The sequence below is a fragment of the Saccostrea echinata genome, unplaced genomic scaffold (genome assembly GCF_033153115.1).
Source record: "Saccostrea echinata isolate AGI-Se365-2 ecotype Australia unplaced genomic scaffold, CSIRO_AGI_Sech_v1 ptg000025l, whole genome shotgun sequence".
Taxonomy (NCBI): Eukaryota; Metazoa; Mollusca; class Bivalvia; order Ostreida; family Ostreidae; genus Saccostrea; species Saccostrea echinata.
The window spans coordinates 6445560-6468189 of record NW_026889774.1 but is presented as its reverse complement, the minus strand read 5'-3'; the positions used below and the strand labels follow the sequence as shown (position 1 = coordinate 6468189).

Sequence of the window (22630 nt, the reverse complement as noted above, 5' to 3'; positions counted from 1 at the left end):
TTCACCCCTCTCTCTCCCACCCCCTCTCTCTTTGTTCACTCCCTCATCTAACTCACCATCTCCTATTCCCTTTGCCCACTATCTCCTCTTCGCTCACTCCCCTGTTTTACGTCTCCGATGAAATTATATAAAAAAATAAATCTTAAAAGTTGAAGTGTATTAGGGCTGCGGATAACTATTGTCGCCAAAAAATTACAAAAAGACTTAAAAGCTCTATATCGAATGACAACCAATGATTCTAAATAATCATTTTGAACGTTCTTGTTCAATTGAATTGCTAAGAAAATTTATCTTTTTCTCTGAAATGGATTTAGCGTTAAAACCTGCAAGGTATACATAGCGTTCTTGCCAAGAACAAAGCCACAGTCACTGTATTTCCAACAGCAGATTACGTCACAACTTCAACTGATACAAGTACGTGTATATCCGCTTCATATAATCATTAAAAATTGAGCATGTTTTCGTACACTCCTCAATTTTTATTATAATCGATAATTGAAAATAAAAAATATTCAAAGCATGATCTTATCACACCTTCATGTACTTGTTCACACTCGAATGTGTTTGTGTTTGTGGTTCAGAACAACTTTCAGGAACAAGGAAGAAAGCTTGCATTTGAGATAAAGGCCTATAAATCGAATATTATCAAAAGAATTTACAAAACAACAATCACCAACAAAGATTTATTAGTGTAAATGTAAACGTAACATTTAATTAACAAACTTTATTCAAATTGTATCTATCTAATGAACCGTACTAATCCACTGCACTTAATTTCGATCACTACTAGAAAATGTGAGATATATTGTATGTATTGTACTTCCTGATAAACTTTATTTTAACAAATAAAATATAAAACATGTCTATCTTGATGCGAAATTGAATATCCATCTTTTTAGGTGTCCCTGAAAAGAGCAAACTTGGTGGGTTCCCTATTCAGTTTGAACAGGGAATCTACCAAATTTTGTTCCTGGTTTTTATTGGTCCAAGATGAGGTTAAGAATTTAAAATCTTACTTTCAGGAACAGCAGGGTATATTATGTGTATATTACTCACTCTATGTGAAAGCATCCCTGTACAGCCATGTAGTGTAGAAGTTGGTAGGATGGGTCCACAATAAGAGATTATCTTTTTTTTTCACCGTACTTAGAAAATACATTTTAAACCTGCTGCAGAGAAAAGAGAAAACAAGATGTGCTTGTGAAATACTGATGCTCCCGTAGGGCAACTTAATTTCTCAAATGCAAATCAAATAATTATGTTGGTACCCAATGTAAGGTCTTGTCTCGAGGAATATACCTGTGAAATGTGAAAGCCCCAGCAGCAACAATTGAATAGTATAAAAACTCTAGCACCAACTATTCAAAAGTAATGGCCAAGGTTAAAGTTTTTCAAAAGTAGGTCAAACTCCAAGGTCAAAGTCAATGGGCTATATAATTGTTGGTATCCAAAGAAAGGTCTTGTCACAAAGAGTACACATGTATGTGAAGTATGAAAGCCCTAGCACTAATTGTTTAAAAGTTATGGCCAAGGTAAAAGTTGGGAAAATTTTGCAAAACTGGGTCAAACTCCAAGGTCAAGGTCAAATATGATGGTACCCAAAGAGAGGTCTTTTCACAAGGAATACACCTTTGAAATCTGAAAGCCATACCTCCAACCAATCAAAAGTTATAGGCAATGATAAAGTTTTTGCAGACAAACAGACATACAGACGGACGGACAAGACAAAAACTATATGCCTCCGAATCTTCGATTACGGGGGCATAAAAATGGGTGTACTACGAATGGAGATCTTTAGAGGTTTCTCCATGGTCACTACATGTATCAGTTTGGATGAGGTTATATTGGTTCGAACTTTTTCATGGAAATTCTTTAAATGCAATGTATATTGTTTGCATAAAATGCAGCAAGAATAATTATTTATTAATATGACTGCAAGTCAACATAATGAAATCCATTCAGTCATTATTATGACTTTTAATTTAGGAATAGGTAGAAGACGTACCATTACATATCCATTGTCATGAGAGGGAGGAGGGGTGGCTTACTGGTCAATTGTTCCTGTATATACATTTACGATGAATGTACTTTTATCTTTCAAATGATCTTTTATATTATCTTCTTCCCTTTTTCCATAGATTTTATGCTCAGATATCAAAAAATTTATGCAATCACTTAATCCATTTGCTAATTTTCATGACACAGGATAGATGAATGTTCAGACATGATTAGATTTAGTTGTAATATATACAGGCGAGTTTTGTAAAATGTCTTTGTCCTCAATCGATTTCCCCCTTCAAGAGTATTGTCCTTTTAACAAAACGAGCAATCCTTAGAAATACCTTCCCTTTCAATTCTGCAGCGATCAAATGTTTCGTAAAGTTTTTAATAAAAAAAAAATTATGGTATCAAAAAAATTCATCATAGCTTGTTTATTTTGAATAATTCAGGCTAGGGTACATTAGAAATAACTTTAGATATTTAAGTATTGAATAATTATTTATTCAGACAGTACATGGTAAAATGTACATATAAAGGCACTGTCAATTCCATTTTTTTCTTGAATACGTGTACATTGCAATACGAATGATTGTAATTTATTATCATACAGGAAAAAGAAGAACTTAAGAATGTGATAAAAAAAAAATATAGGCTCAATTTCTAAAAATTGTCGTTTACGGTATTTTGTTGATTAACAAAACATTCTGTTCAATAAATTTTTCATGTTAAAAATTGTGAATTTTTTAGGTCATTTGTAAATTTTACATTTACCTCCACCAAGTATATTCAAAATTTACATCAGGATACCTTTTCCATGGTCAAACGATAAATGGAAAAAAAAAATCATGCCATAGATAATGGTTATCATGACACAAAACACAGTTAGTCATATTTTTAAAATTCACCATAATACAAAAGAAATTTATTTTTGATTGTCAGTAGATCATGAACATAGGCAAAGCATAAATAATTTAATTTTTAAAGGAGAAATATTGATGATTTATCACAAATCGATTTCTAAAAACCCGATAACTAATATTTACTGCTCTGTAAATCTGGGTTGGCGAATGATTACTAAGATATAAAACGCACTCCTTTCATGTTTAACTGTAAATTTTTATATCTCTACGAAGAAAGACTCGTTCCATTGTAAAACGTTACACGGATTACAAAAGTACATGTATCAAGACTTGCCAGCGGAGTGCGTGTTTCTCAATAGCTCATTATTCATATGACACTTTAAAAAAGAAATATTTTGACCGGTTCAAAATAAATAAAGTTCATTTTATTTTTGTGATAAAAAAAAATATCATTATCTATTTTCCTTCAAGATTTATGGTTTATCAATTTTTCAATCTGAAATAGAAAATGATTACATGTCAATTATAATTGTCCTGTAATCAAATTCAACTTCAGATTGAAAATTGATAAATGGCATTGAAGTTCTATATATGTCTATAAAAGTATAAAGTAGATGTCTGAGTACTTAACCCTTTATTAAAAATTATGAAATTGATGCGTCTTGGGTCCTAGGTTGAAGCTAATATCAGGTTAAATTCTTTCATATTTTATCTTAATTCTTAATAGTCCTTGTGCATAATACTGCATATAATTGGCTCTCTGTTTTACTGTTATTGTCTGTAATTAAAAAAGATATAAGCATGCAATTATGTTTTTACATTTGTTAAGTGATAAAATGAAAATATGGCACAATGTAAATGCGAGATCAATCCTAATTTATTTCTTTACGAAATCGTCGGTGATTACATAATAAATTATGTTGAATCATTCATTTCCAAGGAGAACGTTATTTTTACTAGATCGCCATTAGGAGCTATCTCCATTTACAAACAATGAGGTAATCGGAGAAATATGATTGTCAAGCGATTTTAAGGGATTTAAACTCTCCAACACCTAGTTCGTATCTACGGCGGAGGCAGGCAACAACGTGAGTGCTTGGAATTGGAAAATTAATAATAATGCAGTTTTTTAAATCGATACATGATTTAAACCCGTCGCCTGAAAGAAGTCCGAAGGCTGGCTTTATCCTAAGATTAACTCATTGTTAGTTTCACCCAGGTTAATATATTTTATATATGTGCATTAATATTAGCAGATTATAGATCAATACACGTTGTGACATATACGGACATATTTGTTTCAATGTTCGCATGGATTTAGATGCGTAAGCCGTCTTTAGCTGTTTATGGAATTAAGAAAAAAAACTTTATATAGATGTCATCTAATTAATGTGGTGAAAAACATTAAACAGAAGTTCAAAAAATGGCTTGACTCATTAAAAAGTGCAAAGGAGTAGTTCTTCATAATTTATTTTTATTTAAGTTCGTGATTTTTCGTTACTTTCGTTCCTTTTATTTGTGGATTTGTAAATAAGAAGCTGTTCGGAGGTGAAAGAAGAAAATGATATCAAGTTTTTCTTGGACATCTCTTTCAATTGTTCTCGTCTTCATAACATTATCAGGTACGTTCAACAGTTCAATAATAAAAAAAAAATACAATTTTCATCGACCTTATGTGATGCTTTATCCAAACATACATTAAATGCCAGAAAAGAGGCCCATAATCCTTTTTTCCTGATATATCTTTTATGCATGAACTCAGTGATGAATCAGCATGTAAAGAAACATTCAGTATACATGTATGTGTAGCGCAGTGAGGACTGGGAACATTTATACACAAGCATTTGGAATTACAAAACACCAAGAAAAAAATATGTAAAAAGATCATACAAAAAGTATAAGAAACGCAGTTTTTTAAATAATATAAGTATTCTCTCTTTCTCTCTCTCTCTCTCTCTCTCTCATGAGACACATATATCTAAATTTCTTAAAATAAAATCTTAACACTGTTTACGTGTGTAGTGATCTTAATCTTTGAGATCACTATTAATCTTTAATCTAAACAAATATGAATTATATGTTCTTCACAAAACAACATGAATAACAAAAAGTTTGAATACTATATAACCTAATATTATAACAGGGCTTAAGCGAACAATGATTAATTCTTTTTCACAAAATCTTCTATTCACCATTACTTTCCTTTTTAAATACGAAAACTTGTGGTTGGAAAAAAAGTCCGATATGAAAAACATGAAAAGACAAGAGCGAAATGACATGGCATGAAAAGTATTGTCGAAGGGCCTATTATTTTATTTAAATATACCAGTGTAAATCAATTAAATGAAAGCCAAATTGTCACTAGTTATGTGAGCGGAAAAAAAAAGACGAACGACAAAAGAAAATCCATGATCGTTTTCGTCGCATGAAATATGGAGTAGGAGAAAACGATTATTTTTTGTATTGTGCCTTTTATGTATTTTTATTTAATGACAGACCCCAAAGTCCAGCAGAATTATTAATCTATACTGTAGATCTAGACCTAAACTTTATTCCCCTTCTTGCAAGGATCAAACTATAAATTAATAATCTCTAATGGAATACCAAGGCAAAAAGATGACACGGGTCTTGGAATTTTAAACTAAAAGCAGAAATCGATTTAGGATACCGATTGAGAATAAAAACAATATCATTCTGATCTCCGTCCACTCAAAGTCAATCTGAGTAATGCACAAGTTTATTTAATCATTGATTCAATTTTAATGAACAAACATAATGAACCAAACTGACAAAATAGCGATTGTTCAATTTGTAAAGAGCTAACTTAACATTGATGAAATTCTCGTGTTTTCAAGCAACTATAGAAAATCTACATCCTATTAGCAGCAAATATAAAAACGATCAGCCCATGGTACCTTGGATATTTAATTCCAACCTGTACAAAAAAAAAAAAGCGTAAATTGATTTTTCTCTCAGCGTTATCTTTTATTGAAAATTTCTCTTGATTTTTCAATTGGAAGAGACACGCTTCATTATAGATTGACAAGACGCGAATGTGCTCTGTTTTAAGGCGCGTCTGCGCATTGAGGGTTATGCTGAAGTTAAGATATTTACTAAGAAACTGGTATACTGACAATGTCTACTAAAAATTTAATACATTTGAGTAATAAATACGAGTTTGTAAATATTCAGTATGCTTAAGCTTGTTTTTACTGATTTTAAGATGCGCTGTTGCTATAAATTTTTATTAACAAGCTCGTGTCTTCGAGAAGTATAAGAGATTAGACGTGACATTATTTATGTGCAATTCAGGCAAACTCTCAAAAGCTTCTCAAACTCATTCTGTTGAAACTTGATACTTTTTATGCTTATGTTTGATTCAAACACAATTGATGCGTCGTAAAATATATAAATTGCACATTTCTCTTTTCATTTGGGTGTATTCATACTTAACAAAGTTGACAAAGAACTCCGGGCTTGCATATTTAAGAAGCCTGCAATCTATTAAAGCCTTACATTGTGCAATTTCTAAATCCATTTGTCATTCTATAATCATAATGCACCTTACACTGGATTTTGAAAGCAGACTTTTATTAAACAATGTGATTAAATGGGCAAGGCAAACACAAACACACACGGCTCATATACGATATAAAAGATAAAATCCGATACGAAGCCGCCATTGTTATGAAATTAAGAAATAATAATAAAATGAAATTTACACCTGTTCTACTGTGGTTACATCTTGATTCTTGGTGCATTAGCGGTAAAATAAATTTCTTTCAAAAAAGAAGAAAATTTGAATCAATATGTTTAAAGACTAACCTCATCTTGCATTTTGCAGCTTGAAGCTGATTTTAAGATTGCATGGTTTCTGATTTCGTTTAACTAAGATTCTTTGAAGTTTATATGATATTTGATATGTTCATTAGTTAATGTTACCTATATGATTATTTTACGCATGTTCTGCAAAAAAATGTTGTCCATCAGAAGAAAGTCATCATAGAGTGTTAAAAATCACTGACTCTGATGCCAGAGTTGTTTATTTTTGAAGAACTCTTGATCTACCCAATAGCATGTAAATATTTTATGTTTATAATATCCTCTCAACACTGTTGTTACAGTTTAGGAGAATAAACTATTGTCATTGTCATGCCTATTGGACCTCTGAGTTTAATGACCAAAATACTTTTGTCAAAAGTGGCCATTTTCTGTATAGCAAATACTAGTATGTTATTATACATGTATGCATATTCAAATTTCAAAAGCAAGGACATCATGCATTCTACTCTTTATATTGCGTGAATGGCTTGGTAAAGAATGTAGTAATTTATTTTTGAGCATATGAACATTTTGAATAGTATTTGTCATACGTGGTTATACTGTTTGATAAGGTCAGTGATTTTCGTTATAATCAGAATTTCCTTTTATTCTAAAACCATTTTTAACAAAGATTTATGAGAGATTTATCCAAGAGAGTTCAAATTCTTCTCTATAACCGAGATATATTGATATCCGAGTTCATAATAACCGAGTTTCACTGTACATCTAGTCACATCTATACTTATAAATTAATAAATTTTGCAAATAAACTCCGAAACGGATGCACCAGAGTTCTTACTTACTCCTCTAACAATACACTATATACAAGATGATGTCCGTAAACTATATTTAGATTTCACTCGCATAGTAAGTGTCGCACATTAAATAAAAAGTCTATTTTTATTTTCTATAAACAGCCATGAAATAGCAAAAACGTGAGTACGGTGGCGTTTCCGGTTGGCGGATCTAAGTTACTGGCAGATTTTAATGAAACTGACAACAAGCAATCGTTTATTTATTTCATAAAACGTCATCACTTTATTATTCAATCAAAACTTGATTTAAATGATATAAAAGAAATAAGTTGTGATAACCGATTAAAAAGGGAAATGTGCAAATTATTTTCGTCATTCGCCAATCTTAATATTGACGGAAGCTTCTAGAACATCATATAGCATCGAGCCCGATGTTAAAAAGAAAAACGAAGCGATTGTACATGTACATGTAGCTGCATGAACATAAAAAAAAGCTTTTGTGTGAATGGTCATTGAAGTAATGGTAAATCATTGATAACACTATAAGTTGTGAATATATTTATATATCGAAAGATTATTACATATATGTAGTAGGTTTTTCTAATAAATTTATCGGTAAAATTTGTAAATTTATCGGTAAAATTTGTATTTTCCTTACTGAGAGCATCGTGGCAACGAACCCGAAGTACAATTTGTACTTCGTAATAAACTTGCTTACATGAAAAGAGAAAATTAATGAATAAGGTATTGTTCAAATATAATTAAAGCTGTAAAATTTTGTGCTTTAATCAATACATTTCAGTTTTTTTTTTCTGAATGCAGTCTTTTGTATCAAATACTCGGCCTATTCATAGGGCGTTAAACAGCTAATTTTTACACAGGTACTTGGGTCTTGGTATATAAATATGTATGTACCGGGTACCTTATTGATATGTAAAAAAGGTAAAGTACATTTTTTACATATCAATAAGGTACATACATATTTATAAACCAAGACCCAAGTACCTATGAACACCCCCCCCCCCCGAAAAAAAATCAATTTATCAGTAAAATGTGCATATTCACTCCTTTTATCCTTGGCGGAAATGAAATAAGAGCATCTGAAGTACAATATCCATAACATTGTACAACAGGTTTCACAATAAATGTCAATTAAATGATATTGTTATTTTTCAAGACTTTACAAAAAGGGGGTGGGGTGGGGGTGGAGGCGTACATTTAATTCCTGTGAGATTTTGAACAAAGTATTCCTTCTATAAGCCCGTAGGCTGTCAGTAGAAACTACAATATATTTTCTGTCGGTAGTGGTGTAAATTCATTCCCCGCGCTTGCGCGGGATTTCATCTAGTAAATTTTAAATTGAATTTGCCACCACAACGTTAATTTTTTTTAGGTGAAAATGAACGAATTTGTTAAAGAAAATAAAATAAAAGAAAGACTATTATTGCTATTGTGACCATAGATTTCATGATTGTGCATGCAATATACATAATGTTTCTCTAAAAATACCATAACTAGCTCTCAGATGTAGTTCACTTAAATTGACCCATTAAACTTTGAAGGTGGTCAGGTGAAAGGATTTAATTACGCTATATAATATGCAATAAAGTTTAAATGGTACGACCCCGGCGATTTTAAAGTTTCACATCAAATTTAAAAGAAAATAATGTGACACTTCTGCATTTTTTACTGAACAATGTAAATTGAAATAGCTTTATTCTAAAAGTAGAACAATTGACATTTTGGGTACATCGTGTACCTGATCTGATTGAATTTCAAATTGCAATAGAAATGTGTGTTAAGAGCTTTTACATAAGTTATGTGTTGTTGTTGAGTGTCAAATTTCAAAGTTAGTTTGGAAGTCGCGGTTCTAGTGATATATTAATTAATTAAAGGATATAGGAACCGAGGGAGGGGGCATGAGGGGCTGTGCCCCCTCCCAAAATAATTTTGCCGATATGTAATATACTATAGAAAATTTAGCTAATTTATGCTCGTGCCCCTCAATAATAACGTATGATGCTCTTTTTTTTTTTTTAGTTTTTCTTGTAAGGAATTTTGCTTGATAGTGCCCTCTAAACTGAAAATATTTGCCCCCCCCCCTCCCCCAACTGAAATCGCTTCCTACGGGCCTGTTATTCATTTTTTCTTTTATATGTTTATGATCACAGAAAAGATGTACTGGTAAATTAAGGTCTTTGCACTTTGATCAATTTTAACATTTGCTGAAATAAACAGTGTTTCTTCCCTTTAGTACATGTATTCTTAGCAAAATATTCCAGTGGATTATCTCAATTTAAAATGCAAAATTCAGTAAAATGTTTTCACATTATTTTTTTCATGAAAAAAAATCCTATGAAAAGTAAATATCCCGCTGTTCAAATTTGAAAAAAAAATTGTGGCAAGTACTTTAGCTCTGTAAATGCAGCATGCATCATATATCAAGCAAAATTAAAATCATGATGCCTCTCTGCCACTGATGAAATATAAATAATAGATACAAGACAAAAGAGATTTTTTTTATAGAAAAATCTCTCTTTAGATTATTTAAGCGTGTTTATAGCATTTGATTTTTTTTTCTGTTTTTCAGAAAGCGCCTGCACCTTTCCTTCAGAGATTACGGGCGACTGGTACAGCGCTTATAAGGGCAAACTGTCTTTCAACTCTACTCATTTATCAGGATATCCCATTTATATGTCAGCCTCCGTGCAGTCATTAGATTTTGAGTGTTACATAAACAGTGACAGAACATATCTTTTAAGGTATTTTGGATGTGAAGTTCCCTTTTTCATTCGAGAAAGACCTTTAAAACATGTTTTTGCTATGCATTTGAAAATGAAAGATTGATAAAAGAAACAAATTCAATGGCTCTGACGGTGGTGAAATTCCTCAATGTCAAGTGCACCATGATTACATAATGTTTCAGCGAGCTAATAATTTTATTGTATGATAAGGTTTGCAGAGTGCCTTGGTTTTGATTAGTACATAATAATCATTTTGTGAAATTTTGTGGGGAAGGCAAAAATTATGTTTTTTAATCCTACAGCCAAATAACGACCATGAAATGATGCATATCCTTCCCCATCATTTCAACAAAATCCATGATTAATAATATAAAATATCTTTCATTTATGTGCTCGACTATAATTTATTCTGATTGATTTGCTTGAAAAGATTTTTTTTAAAAATCAGCACTTTTTTTCGTTTGCAAATAAATATGAATAACTGCAGATAAAAATCTTCAATTTAATTTTAAAAATCTTAATTTCAGAGCAACTGAAACAGCCCTTGTGTTTGGTCAATACATTCGTGGTTATTTATGTATACAGCTATGGAGAGTCTCCAGTACGAAGTATTACTATTACCATGGAACAAGTAAGTAAATCAACTTCAAAATCAAATACAGAAAATGAGAATGCATGATTATATTGACAGTAGTGAAAACTTGTAAAATAAATTAAATACATTGGTATCAGATAATCGGGATATTAACTCCTAGAACTTGATTTTTTATTATGATTATGAATTTTGAAATATAGCTTTGATCCACGTAAGACCAGAAAAACCCTTTTTTCCTTTCATCATTGTAATAAAAATTAAACACTTCCATATTTTCAAAAGCCATCAGTTTGACCAATAATGACAATATATTTGGCCGTGTCGATGCCGTGACGGTAGACCTTACAAGCGCTTGTAATGAAGTTGAGCCCTACAGTACTGGAAAATTTATTACATTAGTCAAGGACGGTATGGAACTCCCTGCCTTACACCCGAAACTAACGTTATCTCACAATTACACCGTCTGATTAAAAAAGTACCGTTTCTTAACTGCAGATTTGTTTATGACACTGTAAAATAATTATCACGGATTAAAAAGGATATTGAAATGTTTTTTTACTAATGTTAATACACTTAGTATGATCTTGTATGTGCCAAATGAGGTTTGCACCAGTGATTTCAATTTCACTCATACATACATTAATTGATCCAAAAAAAAAAAAAAAAAAAAAAAAAACACCGAGTAATGCTATGTTGTACAAGAAAATTTGGAGTTTTTGAACTCAAGCTTCTTTGGCATCTCAAGACTTGATTTTCCAGAACTTCAGATCGAAAAGTACTGATAGATTATTTTCAGGCATCAAAACACTTTTTGATAGGTCTAACGCTTTTTATTATCCTTTAGCGATATCTCCTACCAACAAAGACCACATTAAAGGAGTAATTGATATTCTTAAAAATGGGACGTTAGAGGAGACTTGTGATATAGCAGAACCCTACAACACGTCGTCTTTTGTAATGCTAGTCAAAGATGGTAAAATCGGCAACTATACATAGTTTTCCTTTTGCGTATCATTTTGTGTTGTGAAAAAATGTTTCTATTTATAAAATATCTATTGTTGTGCAGTTGTATTCTGCTCGTATCTGGCAATTTTAGTCTCTTTTTTCCTGCCTTTAGCTCAATTTGACCTTTTTGAATCTCCAAGCACTTTTTTGGTATAGTTGAAATGTTGCCTCGCACGTGGGCATTTGTGCACTTCATTCACTGCGTTTATCATATCATTTTCATGTATGATAATTGAATACTTTTATGGTTAAGCCTGCACATTGTGGATTTTTGCATCGTTTTTCTTTTGTTTTGTTCACTGCTCTTGATTTTGTTTTTATGTGCTAGATATTTGTCAGCATTCACTTTGAGCGAAACGCACATGCACAATTAATCAAATACAGATTTAAAGGTGAGGTCATATTATTTGTACATTCCATTTTATGTTAGAAAAAATATTATCAATTTACTCTTCAAAAGTGAACTAAATATATAAAAGATGCTGTACAATAATTATTAGAAAATAGTCATGCTATGGTAAATTGAAAAATTAGAAAGAGTAAATCTGCGTCTGCCACAATTATAATCAAGTTAAGACATGTAATTTGTTGAATAATTAATTATAATTCTGGTGGTTATGATCAAACCTTAAAGCTATTTTTGATTAGAAAATATCACTAATCAGTCAGAGTTATTTGAAATATAAAACTGAGAGAAAAAAAAATCAACATTACTAGCAATCAGTTGTGAACACAAAACCTACATGTACTTAAAATGAGATTTTTGGAGAATTTGTTTTACGTATGTATTGAATCGAAGTTTTCAAAAATATAAATTCTGTCGAGTGGTTTTCATAAGCAATTTCTCATCGAATTAGGATGTAACTGAGTAAAAAGATTCACTTAAAACAGATTTGAAAAAAGAACACTTGTTGGGTGATGACCGACATTTTGCCATATATATTGATATCTGGGTGGCAGACACAGGTTTACCTTATATTGATTTTGTTAATTTATTCAAGCATTTTAAACTTTGAACAAAATTTTTGTTGTTTAAGTCATTTGATGGACAGTCAATACCCTTTTAAAGGATCATACACACAAAAATTGAAAACAATTAGCATGAATGGAACTGACTAGTGATAGTTTTTGAAGTGACAGAAACGCACACACACACAAACTTAAATGTATAAAAATGAATTCCTTATTTAATATGTTAGGTACAATTACGACGGGGGCATCAGAAGCTACATGTGCGACTGATCTATTGGCATCATATAGCTCTGTATCAATAACCGACTCTACCGGAAGTACGTCATGTTCCCCTAATGTTATGGATGGTTGCACCGACAGAACAGAGATGAGGTTCACGTACGCTTCTGGATGTGGAAACACACAAAAATTTTCAAGTAAGATCATTGTTTTCATTTCATTCCATGTTTATGTGGAATCTTTCCAGAAACAATAGTTTTTGTTTAGACTTCATACATATACAGATACCAAGCAAAACATATGAACAGTTTCATCTCTATACAACCTCTTTTGCGTTCTACGATCCGTATTTGAGATCGAGTACATGTAAGTGAACTAGACCTAAAACCATAATTGCAATCAAATGTGTGCATATTCAATATATATTTTTATTATATATCTAATGAATAGACTACTAAAGCTCTAGAGAATTTTAGCGTTCAATATTTAGGCGTTTTATTTAACGTTGTGTTTGTAATATGTATACGATAGGAATGTCAATTTTGTCAATAATTCATATTCGAATATTCAATGAAAGTATTCAAATATATTCGAATATCCGATAAGATTTAGTTAATTTTATATATGCATCATCTTACCCTCATGAAAGGTTTGGAAGAAAAATTGGGTGTAGAATTTTGTAGAGGTTCAGTAAGGAATTTTACATTTGCTATTTGTCGATGTTTGAAATAAATATATTGATTTGAGTGCACATGTAAACATTCGAAATATTATTCTAAAAAACTATATCTTGAAGCTCTAAACGATGAGCCGATCGTCTTACCAAGGTCAAGATTGTCATATACTGTTCAAATTTAAATGCGTGTAATTAATTACAATCATCTACCAAATAAGAATTATAATTATATTCCTTGATTCAATATTTTCAAAACATAAACAAACACTTACAAGGTCAATTTTCGTAGGTAATTAACTATTTCCGAAAATGATTTTTAAAATTTGGAATATGTACATGTATAACCCGAGATGATCATCTATAAAACAAGTAATTCAATAATCAACGCATTTATTTTGTCAAGTAAACTCTTCACATTTTTAGACTGACAAAGAATAATTTCATTTTGTTGTCCTCGAAATTAATCATAGGAATCATTTTTTTTGTGTGAAATCTGGGAAAAAACCGAATATTCGAATCGTAAATTCTTATTCGAATATCAACTCATCGAATGAATATTCGAATAATCGAATTTTCGTTGACATCCCTAGTATACGAGTATTATCTAAAACATTCCGAGTGCTAACGTTCAATATCGAACGCTCCGTTGTAAACAAAAATTGTCTGGCCAACCGCTCAACGGCAATATCTTTGATGGGTAGAGTCAGCTAAGTAAGATGTGCCTATTTTCACACAAAATTGAAATTATTAATTAATAATTCAGTACCTATAAGCCTCAATAAAAACCTCAGTAAGCAAATCATAATAGTTGGTAAGGTGTGATATTGAACACTTTCAGGACAGACGCTGATATTACACAGTTTTAATTTAAATACCGATACTGAAAAATTCTCGTTGATTTTGAGTTATTTAATATAATAAATAATTAATATAAATCAATAGGAGAATGTTTTAGCTATATAATAAAGGATTTATTGAACTTCTATTGGTGAATATTGGCACTCGCAAGCTCGTGCATTTGTACAGCCAACTCGTGCCAATATTCACCAATACAAGTTCAATATTTTCTGAAGACAGTTAAAATATTATTTTGTTGTAGCTGGTGGGTTTTGGACCTGCATGCATAGTATGAGTAGTGGAGGGAACACTTATCTCTCGGTCTGGAACAATGACAGTTCAGTTGTTGGGACCACGTCCTACACATACGCTTCTGGAGTAAACTACCAGTTTGCCTGTTTAGTGAGTAATACAAGTCTTGCGAAATACACTCATCAGAAAATCGTATGTGATTGACTCATTTAAAGTAAGCATTTGAATCCTTCTTCATGTTCTTGTCCCTGAATTTTTCGTAATTATACTCTTTTGCAGGTGATCAGTGGGTCGTCAGCAACTATGTTTCCAAACTACTGCTCAGACAGTACACAAACAGCATCAACAGTTGCATCTCCAGGCCTCACAATGGCATTTACAGGAGCTACACAGACTTGCTGTAAGTTATTTCAGTACAATTAGAATGACGTCACTTTCACTGTCTATGCATTAATGTTCAGTGTATTTTTTTTTAAGTTAAAGGATTTTAAATGTTATACCTTAACAATGTAACATATTTATTTAGTACATGTAACTGTCATCGGAAAAGTGGATAGGTAACTCTCCTTTTTATGATATATAGAAGAATGTCTGTAAATTTTGAGAATTTCACTTTCAGATGACGAAGTAGAAGGTGGATCAAGTGCTGTATACTACATCACAATAGTATTGGGTGCCTTATTTATCATAGCCTTGATTATCTTAATCATTATTCTGAAGAAGAAAGGCTATTGTTCTCTACAAAAATGCAAAAAGCAGCGACCCAGTTCACCAGAAAGCAGTGTGGAGCAGGGAGAGCACGTGACTAATACTGTATTCAAAATGAACAAATTGGATCCAATCCCAGGTTTCCGGGCAAAGAGACCACTTCGAATTGGGCCAATAGTGGAGCCTAATCTAGATATCCTTCCAAAAGTGGAGCCATTGTATGCTCTGTCAGACAAGAAGGACACCAGTAAACCGGCAAAACGAGGTTCGCTTGGCAGTATTTTCACTTGCGATATTTCTGCATTTTTAATTGATCGACATATTCCTCCAACTGAAACTGTTGAACGTAAAACATAAACTCGTTATCTTTTATATACTTTACTTCTATTGAATATTTTCATATTGTTAAATATTAACCATATTTGAAATTTATAACATTAATTTGATACTAATTTTGTGGATATTGTGTTCTTACTGTGCCATGCCTTTCACTGTATTAACTTTTTCTAACATGTGTGTGTGTGTGGTGTTATAAAGGAACAATCATCAACTGTCATTCTATGTATAATATACAATACCAGACATCAACTGTATGCCTACATATATGTATTCCATTATTGTAATCTTCTCATTCACAGTACTTAACACTGCAATAACTACATGTATTTTTATAAAATATTTAATTATTTAAATAGCTGATTCAGTGTAAGTTAAATATGCAATAGTGAGGATTTCTTGGGGAGAGAAAGAGAGAGGAAGAAAGAGATACTAATATTTTCTTTTTGTGTATTATTGTTGAGTTACACTCCTTTTTATTTCTCCGAGAGAATATTTACTAGATTTGGATAATTAATCGGCGTAATCTTTTTTATACATTGTCCTAATATATTCCATTCACTTTCCACGAGGAAAGTCAAACCGATCCCTTCCAAGCCATTGTACCTTTTCCGATTCATATATGCCACACTAGCTCAAATGATCCATTCCTATCTAATGTAATACATACAATTTAAATACGTCTCCAACTTTCGTATTGTAGGACTGAGGGAAATTTATCGTTCAGAGGACCGCTTTCTTTACCATTCATATGATCAGTTATATCGTTCATTTGAGAAACTATACAGCTCAGCAGAGTCCGTCTATCACTCCGGAGTCATTTGTGAAAGTCCTGATTACGCGAACTGCACTTCCGCGATAAGAGAGAGTCCCATAAATGAGGACTCAAAATAAATGAACTATTACAGATCCAAGCTGAAATTGACTATAATTGAAACTTTATTTGTCACAGTCAGTTTGTATATATATATATATAAAATGCGTTTTGGTTTTGTTTGTTTATTTAAGTATGTTTTATTCATTTTCTTAGTAGCAACTACTGTCTTAAAATATGTTTTCCTAGGATTGAGTGTGTTTGTTTTGACATTTTAGCTTACGTAGATTTGTGACATGTGTTGGAGGAGTTGGTTTTATGCTTTGATCAAAAGAGAGGCTGAATCATCTAATAAGTTAAATAACTGTGATATCTATAGATTGTGATAAAAAAAATTGTGATATATATATTTTAAATTATATTGTGATTAATGCAATAAAGTTTGATCACAAAACTAACACATTTTTGCGTCGATGATTAACACCACATGCTTATATAGCTTATTTAGTTTCACATCACTTGACTAGAAATGTAGAAGTCAGTATCTTTTGACCACGCTGTCATAGCAATAGTTCACAGCACTTAGTAACTGGAGCACGACTCTGCACGGTGAGTTAAAAATCATATCTTCTTATAACTAATCTCAATAATCGGCAAAAATTCGCGCAGACGCAATGAAGTCGTTTACTTTTTTTTCATTTGCAGATGATGATACAATCTCTGTGGACAGCGTAGATGAGGATAATCCATTTAATTTCTACAATATCGCCAAGTTCGTGCTTCTTCCTAAGATTGTCTCCAAGAAAAGCTTTGATGTTGGAGCTCTTGCAGATCCAAAACGAAACACATTGCACGATATCTTAGAGATAAAAAAATCAAAACTTAAAAGAGAAAGCAAGGCTTCCGAGGAACAGGAGACTAAAAACGACAAAAGCAGGGATGAAAAAGACAAAGAAAAGGATAAGGATAAGAAAAAGACAACCGGCAAACCAAAGCTTGAAAAACAAAGTTCAAAAGAGCCCAAACCTGGGGATAAAAATCGTAAAATGTCTAAAAAGTAAACAAATGTTTCGATGCACAGTATGAATTAGATGTATAAATGGCAAAATATGCAATCCAAGACTTTCTGAAATTGGTTTTGAGTGGAGGACTACTTGAAATATTTCATATGGTTTATTTGTTATTTTTTTTTTGGGAATGTTGTTATTTTATCATATCTTCAAGGAGACACTTTGGTGCAATTGTTTATATAAAATTCATTATGCTGAAGGACATATCGCATGATATTGACTTCAGTTTCCATTTTGGGAATCATCTATTTGAATCATTTGTACAAAACTTTGAATCCTGATTCACTGTGTTCATCTTTTCCTTTTGTATTTTTCATGTTTGTATTATATACATGTATTGTGTATGCATTCAGATTAACGATTTTACACTAGTAAAAGTTTTACAATATAATTTGCATTAATAGATACCTTATTCCAAGGGAAAAACTTGGGCGTGTTCAATGTAAAGGTTTGTATACAATATATCACGACGTATTCCCTTTTAAAGATTTTGATAACGTTAGCTATTAAAAGACATGAACAACCTTATGGCAAATATTTGTTACTAGGACATTGCTTTAAAAGCTCACACTGTATTGATTTCGTTTACAATCTTTGCAGGAGGTATATCAAGGGTTTTGTCTTTGCAATTACGTAAGAGATGTATTGCATAATTTTCGAATTTGAAATATTCCCTTTTAAGAAAGGAAGTTGTATGAAGGAAATCTGCGGGTATTTTCTAGACAGCTAGCATAGAATCTATAATATTTCCTTTCACTTTGTCTTCCGAGCTTACCTTTGACATTATTTATCTCCCTCATAGAATAACATATTCGCACTTTGCCAAAATTTGAAATTATTAAATATAAGTATTTTTGTCAAAAATTTTTGGAATACTCCAGATTATGCAACTCACGGGTTTTCTTTTCCGTTTTATTGCTATGAACGATTATCAAAGTCAATGGCCTTGGACGAACTTCATGAAGCCTGAAGATTGAAAGAGTCTAAATTTGTAAGGCTTAAAACGACTTATTCAGACACATTGTCACAGGCGGGAACTATCAATTTCGTCTGGTCGGGGGTACAAATTATAGGTAATTTGGAAAGAAATTAGGTTCTTTAAGTATTAGGAAGACGTCTTCAGGTAAAGTGTCTTAGGTTTTGGAGACTTTCGATAGAATTCCATCGGAGCGTGTACCTTTCGGCTTATTCATGGAAGTATGGGTTGTTTCTATTCTCTGTCAAGATGTTTCTCACTACGAATTTGTTAAAATTTCTGATAGACTTGTTCTGGTTGTTGATAGAGCTGGTTGTTTGTTATGTTGTTGAACTTTATGAAACTATTTTAACATTTATAGGAAATGGATCAATATAATAAAGTTGGTGACTTCAATTGTTTGTTTTATTTACACCTTTATAAAGGTACAGCATTGAACTGGACAGCAAAAGTGTCAGATATGTAGTAAATCTAATTATTTGTACAAAGAAAATGCTTCTTTTCTTCTCTTTCAACAATAAATCTGCTAGAAAAAGATGCATATTATGCCCTACGTTAAAGGAAATATATCAGTGAAATTAAATAGGTATCCTTTGGATTGAATGTTGTTAAAATCATATTATTTGGGAGCAGTTAAAGATTCTGCTCTAAAATGATTACAAGGGTTGAGTAAAATCAATATTCATTTTAATAGAAAGCTCTTATTATATTTTTTAAAAAATATTTTCAGTTTAAATGTATTTATAGAAACCTGATTCAAATTTACAAATATAAATAACAGAAAAATGCTTACAAAGCTCAATATATATAAAAAAAGTAATCTACATTATGAAAGTCAAACGCAGAGGTTAGTCATAAATAATAAGACACGACTTTAATATTTACAGAGAAATTGCAGAAGTCGTGGATATCAATTTCATTGGTATCTTCATATGTGCCTTGTGAATGGATGAAAAAAATGCAAAATTTAAGTAGAATAAAAAGATTAGTAGATGTTAATTAGAGTTGTTTTATCAACTCAGCAATTCAGAACAGCCACGTAGTCATTACAAATGTAATTATATTGATATCTTCAGTGACAACAGAATCCAAGGTTTTCTACATCTATATCCACCAAACAAAGGTAGAGCACTCGTTAGAATGTTCACATTCATATGTTAGAACAATTAATTAATTTAAAAATGCACATTTTTAATTAAGATGAGAAGCATACACTGTAATTTACTCTGTATTTTTTGCAGAAATCAAATCAAATCAAATAGATAAAATAAATCTAATTAGCTCAGTTAAAACATGATGATTTGAAAGAGACAAGAATTTTAATTTCAATGTCATTGTGTTTTGAATTTGCTATATTTGATAGTTCTGCAATATAGATAGTTCTATAATATATCTTTAAATGAATATGATATACAGAATAACAGTATTTTCTAAATAAGGCTATTTTTTAAAAAGCAAATTGCCCCTCTACGTATATTACAAGCTGGTTACATGCACAGAGTCTATGTTTGACTAAATGTTAACATTAGGAAAAACTCGTATCCAAATCTCCCTTTCTCAATCAATTCATAATTGTTTACAATTTCAAGTACAATACACAGGATGTTATAATACTGGCAATCTAAAGACTGCACAAATGGTATATTTCTCTTGTATGGAAAAACATTGCTATTAATTCTGATATTTATTTTAATTTATAATCTAAGGAGGAATCAATATATTTCAAAAGTTTATTAATATTCGTTGGCGAAATTACCATTAAATGAGTTTCAGACAAAGAAACTTTTTATTGTGCACTGTATCTACTATATATTTTTCAATCTTTAAGAAACAGTATTCTTGGTATTCTGAAATTGCATTTGATTAACTCAATACATGCCTTAATACAAAAAGTAGTTTACTTAATTCTGGTTATCTTAATCCGCTCAATGATTGCTAGAGACTGTGTTTACCTATAGAAGATTAAATTCCTACAACGTAACAATTAAGCGCTCTTGTACCTTCAGCATGCCAAAATAATGGTAAGTTTCCTTAGATCTCAGAGCGAATTCTTTTGAGATTGACTGACAACGCATTTCATAAAATTAACGTTTTCGTATTGCAATGTAATGGCTATTAATGTACTCGAATTAATTCCAGGGATTACAAAAGTTACTGTAGTGCATTAACTGCACTGATCAGTATTCCTTCTTAAACTGGGAAATGTGGTTGGATGTAGCTCGGGAAAGGTTGGAATCAGAGAAACCATGGGTAACTCACAAACGAGACATCTGAATTCCGGGATCGTTCATTCTACCCGATCAACAGCATACTCAAGTTCTATAGGTAAGGATGAAAGTTAAAAAAAAATTAAGATCGATTTACCTGAAAATTTAATGACTTTTTTTCTGTTACCTATATAAAAAGAAGAAAATAACTGAATACTATTTCTATCTGTGAAAAAAACTTACTGAAACTTTAGGCAGGAGAACAGGCTCCGGGGCCATAAAACTTAGACGACCTCACTTTTGTTCTCAGTCTCACTTTTACCAAAGGAATTAACAGAAGAAATACATGTATGAGATCTAGACTGAGATAAAAATGAGCTCATCTAAGTTTTATGGCCTCGGAGCCAGTTCTTTCTGCACAGAATGGCCTGTTTAAGGTGTTTCTGTAAACCAAAATATCATTTCTGTTGTTCAATGTACCATAGGACATTGCCTTCAAAATTGACATTAATTGATGTTATACTGCATGTTGTTTTACTTCTTATATTCAAATTAAATACTTTACTTATTGAGAGCGAAATTTTATCAAAATCATTTTTTTTTAATCTAGCCAAGGGAAAAGTAATCATTTGATATATCTGATGATTGTTTTGTTTCAACCTTGTCAGAGTATTGAAAAGTTTTGAAAGAAGTGTATGACAGCATGTGAACTTTTCAATGGGAAAAAATGGTCATATTTCTCACTAATGTCACACGTAGAAAACAAATATGTATACGGGATATTGAAAGATGCAAGGAAAAATCAATACATTGTTCAGGGAAGTGGACATTAAATTGAAACATCGGAATATTGAATTGACAGTAGTTTTTAACTCTGCAATTCAATATAATTGTCAAAATGACATGTTGTGTTTACAATATATTCGGAAGACGTATTCAGAACTGAACTTTCTGTGAAAAATCTGTCAGTTCTGTCTTTCTTCTAAAGAATGGATACACTTCTGTTAATTTGTTAAATAACATAAATATAAACAAGATTGGCGAAATTTTTAAATATGAGACACACAAAAGATTCATTCAAAATCGTGTTTTAAAAAACTTTTTACTACTTGTTCCCAAAACGCACAAAAGATAAACTGTTCGTTGTTTATTTCGTTCAAGATACATAACTCCATTGCAGATTATGACACGGTTTCTTTAGATAGTGACAGTGATACAGATTTGCCCTTCCGGTTCAGTTTTACACGATTGTCAAATCTTCCACCTTTACCCGGTATCCATCCTCTAGACTATAAAGCATACATGAATACACCAAGTACATCCACTGCCAGCACAAAGCAATCTCAACGCACCCTCAGATATGGACGACAGACAACTTTTCATTTGCCATTAATTTCGAACCACGTCTCTGGTTATCAGCATCTACATCCTGGTGGTGTTGTTACAGTGAAGGAAAAACCAAAGGAAAAGAAAAATTCTAAGACTGGAAGAAAAAAGAAAAAAAGTACCAAGAAAAAAAGAAAAGCTTTTCAAAAACGTTAGAAGTCTACGTTGAAATTTTTACCTGGACAAATAAATGTGTAATAAATTCATTGTTTTGATTTTGAATTTATCTCAGTGGCAATGTTTTGGTAATATCGTACCTACATGTATGCAATAGATACTTACACGTAAAGTTCAAGAAGCTTAAAATAAAAGGAACAATCTTTTATTGTATAGACATTTATTGCATGAAATGTAAAATATGAAAGACATTTACATTTTAACAAGAAAGTGATTGT

The 22630-nt window shown here is 31.5% G+C and overlaps 2 protein-coding genes across 3 annotated transcripts; both read left to right on the top strand.

Annotated features, from left to right (window-relative positions):
* Positions 1-4350: 4350 nt before the first annotated feature.
* Positions 4351-17694, top strand: LOC133192539 (uncharacterized). 2 transcript variants are annotated; one of them, XM_061328533.1, is made up of 9 exons: positions 4351-4483; positions 10029-10200; positions 10710-10813; positions 11622-11750; positions 12982-13170; positions 14749-14888; positions 15018-15138; positions 15358-15711; positions 17302-17694. In XM_061328533.1, exons 1-9 carry the CDS (start codon positions 4423-4425, stop codon positions 17655-17657), a joined length of 1626 nt encoding a protein of 541 aa, XP_061184517.1. In that variant the 5' UTR covers positions 4351-4422; the 3' UTR covers positions 17658-17694. The 2 variants fall into 2 exon arrangements, with proteins under 2 accessions (XP_061184517.1, XP_061184518.1); XM_061328534.1 differs by lacking the exon at positions 11622-11750.
* Positions 17695-20798: 3104 nt separating this feature from the next.
* Positions 20799-22391, top strand: LOC133192847 (uncharacterized). Its single transcript, XM_061328852.1, has 2 exons — positions 20799-20967; positions 22030-22391. The coding sequence occupies exons 1-2, from the start codon at positions 20889-20891 to the stop codon at positions 22389-22391; spliced, it is 441 nt and encodes a 146-aa protein (XP_061184836.1). The 5' UTR covers positions 20799-20888.
* Positions 22392-22630: the final 239 nt, after the last annotated feature.

Coding starts and splice junctions, on each gene's coding strand:
- LOC133192847 (XM_061328852.1), top strand. CDS start 20,889: ATGGGTAACTCACAAACGAGACATCTGAATTCCGGGATCGTTCATTCT. Junction 20,968..22,029: donor AGCATACTCAAGTTCTATAG/GTAAGGATGAAA, acceptor ACTCCATTGCAG/ATTATGACACGGTTTCTTTA.
- LOC133192539 (XM_061328533.1), top strand. CDS start 4,423: ATGATATCAAGTTTTTCTTGGACATCTCTTTCAATTGTTCTCGTCTTC. Junction 4,484..10,028: donor CGTCTTCATAACATTATCAG/GTACGTTCAACA, acceptor TCTGTTTTTCAG/AAAGCGCCTGCACCTTTCCT. Junction 10,814..11,621: donor TTACTATTACCATGGAACAA/GTAAGTAAATCA, acceptor ATTATCCTTTAG/CGATATCTCCTACCAACAAA.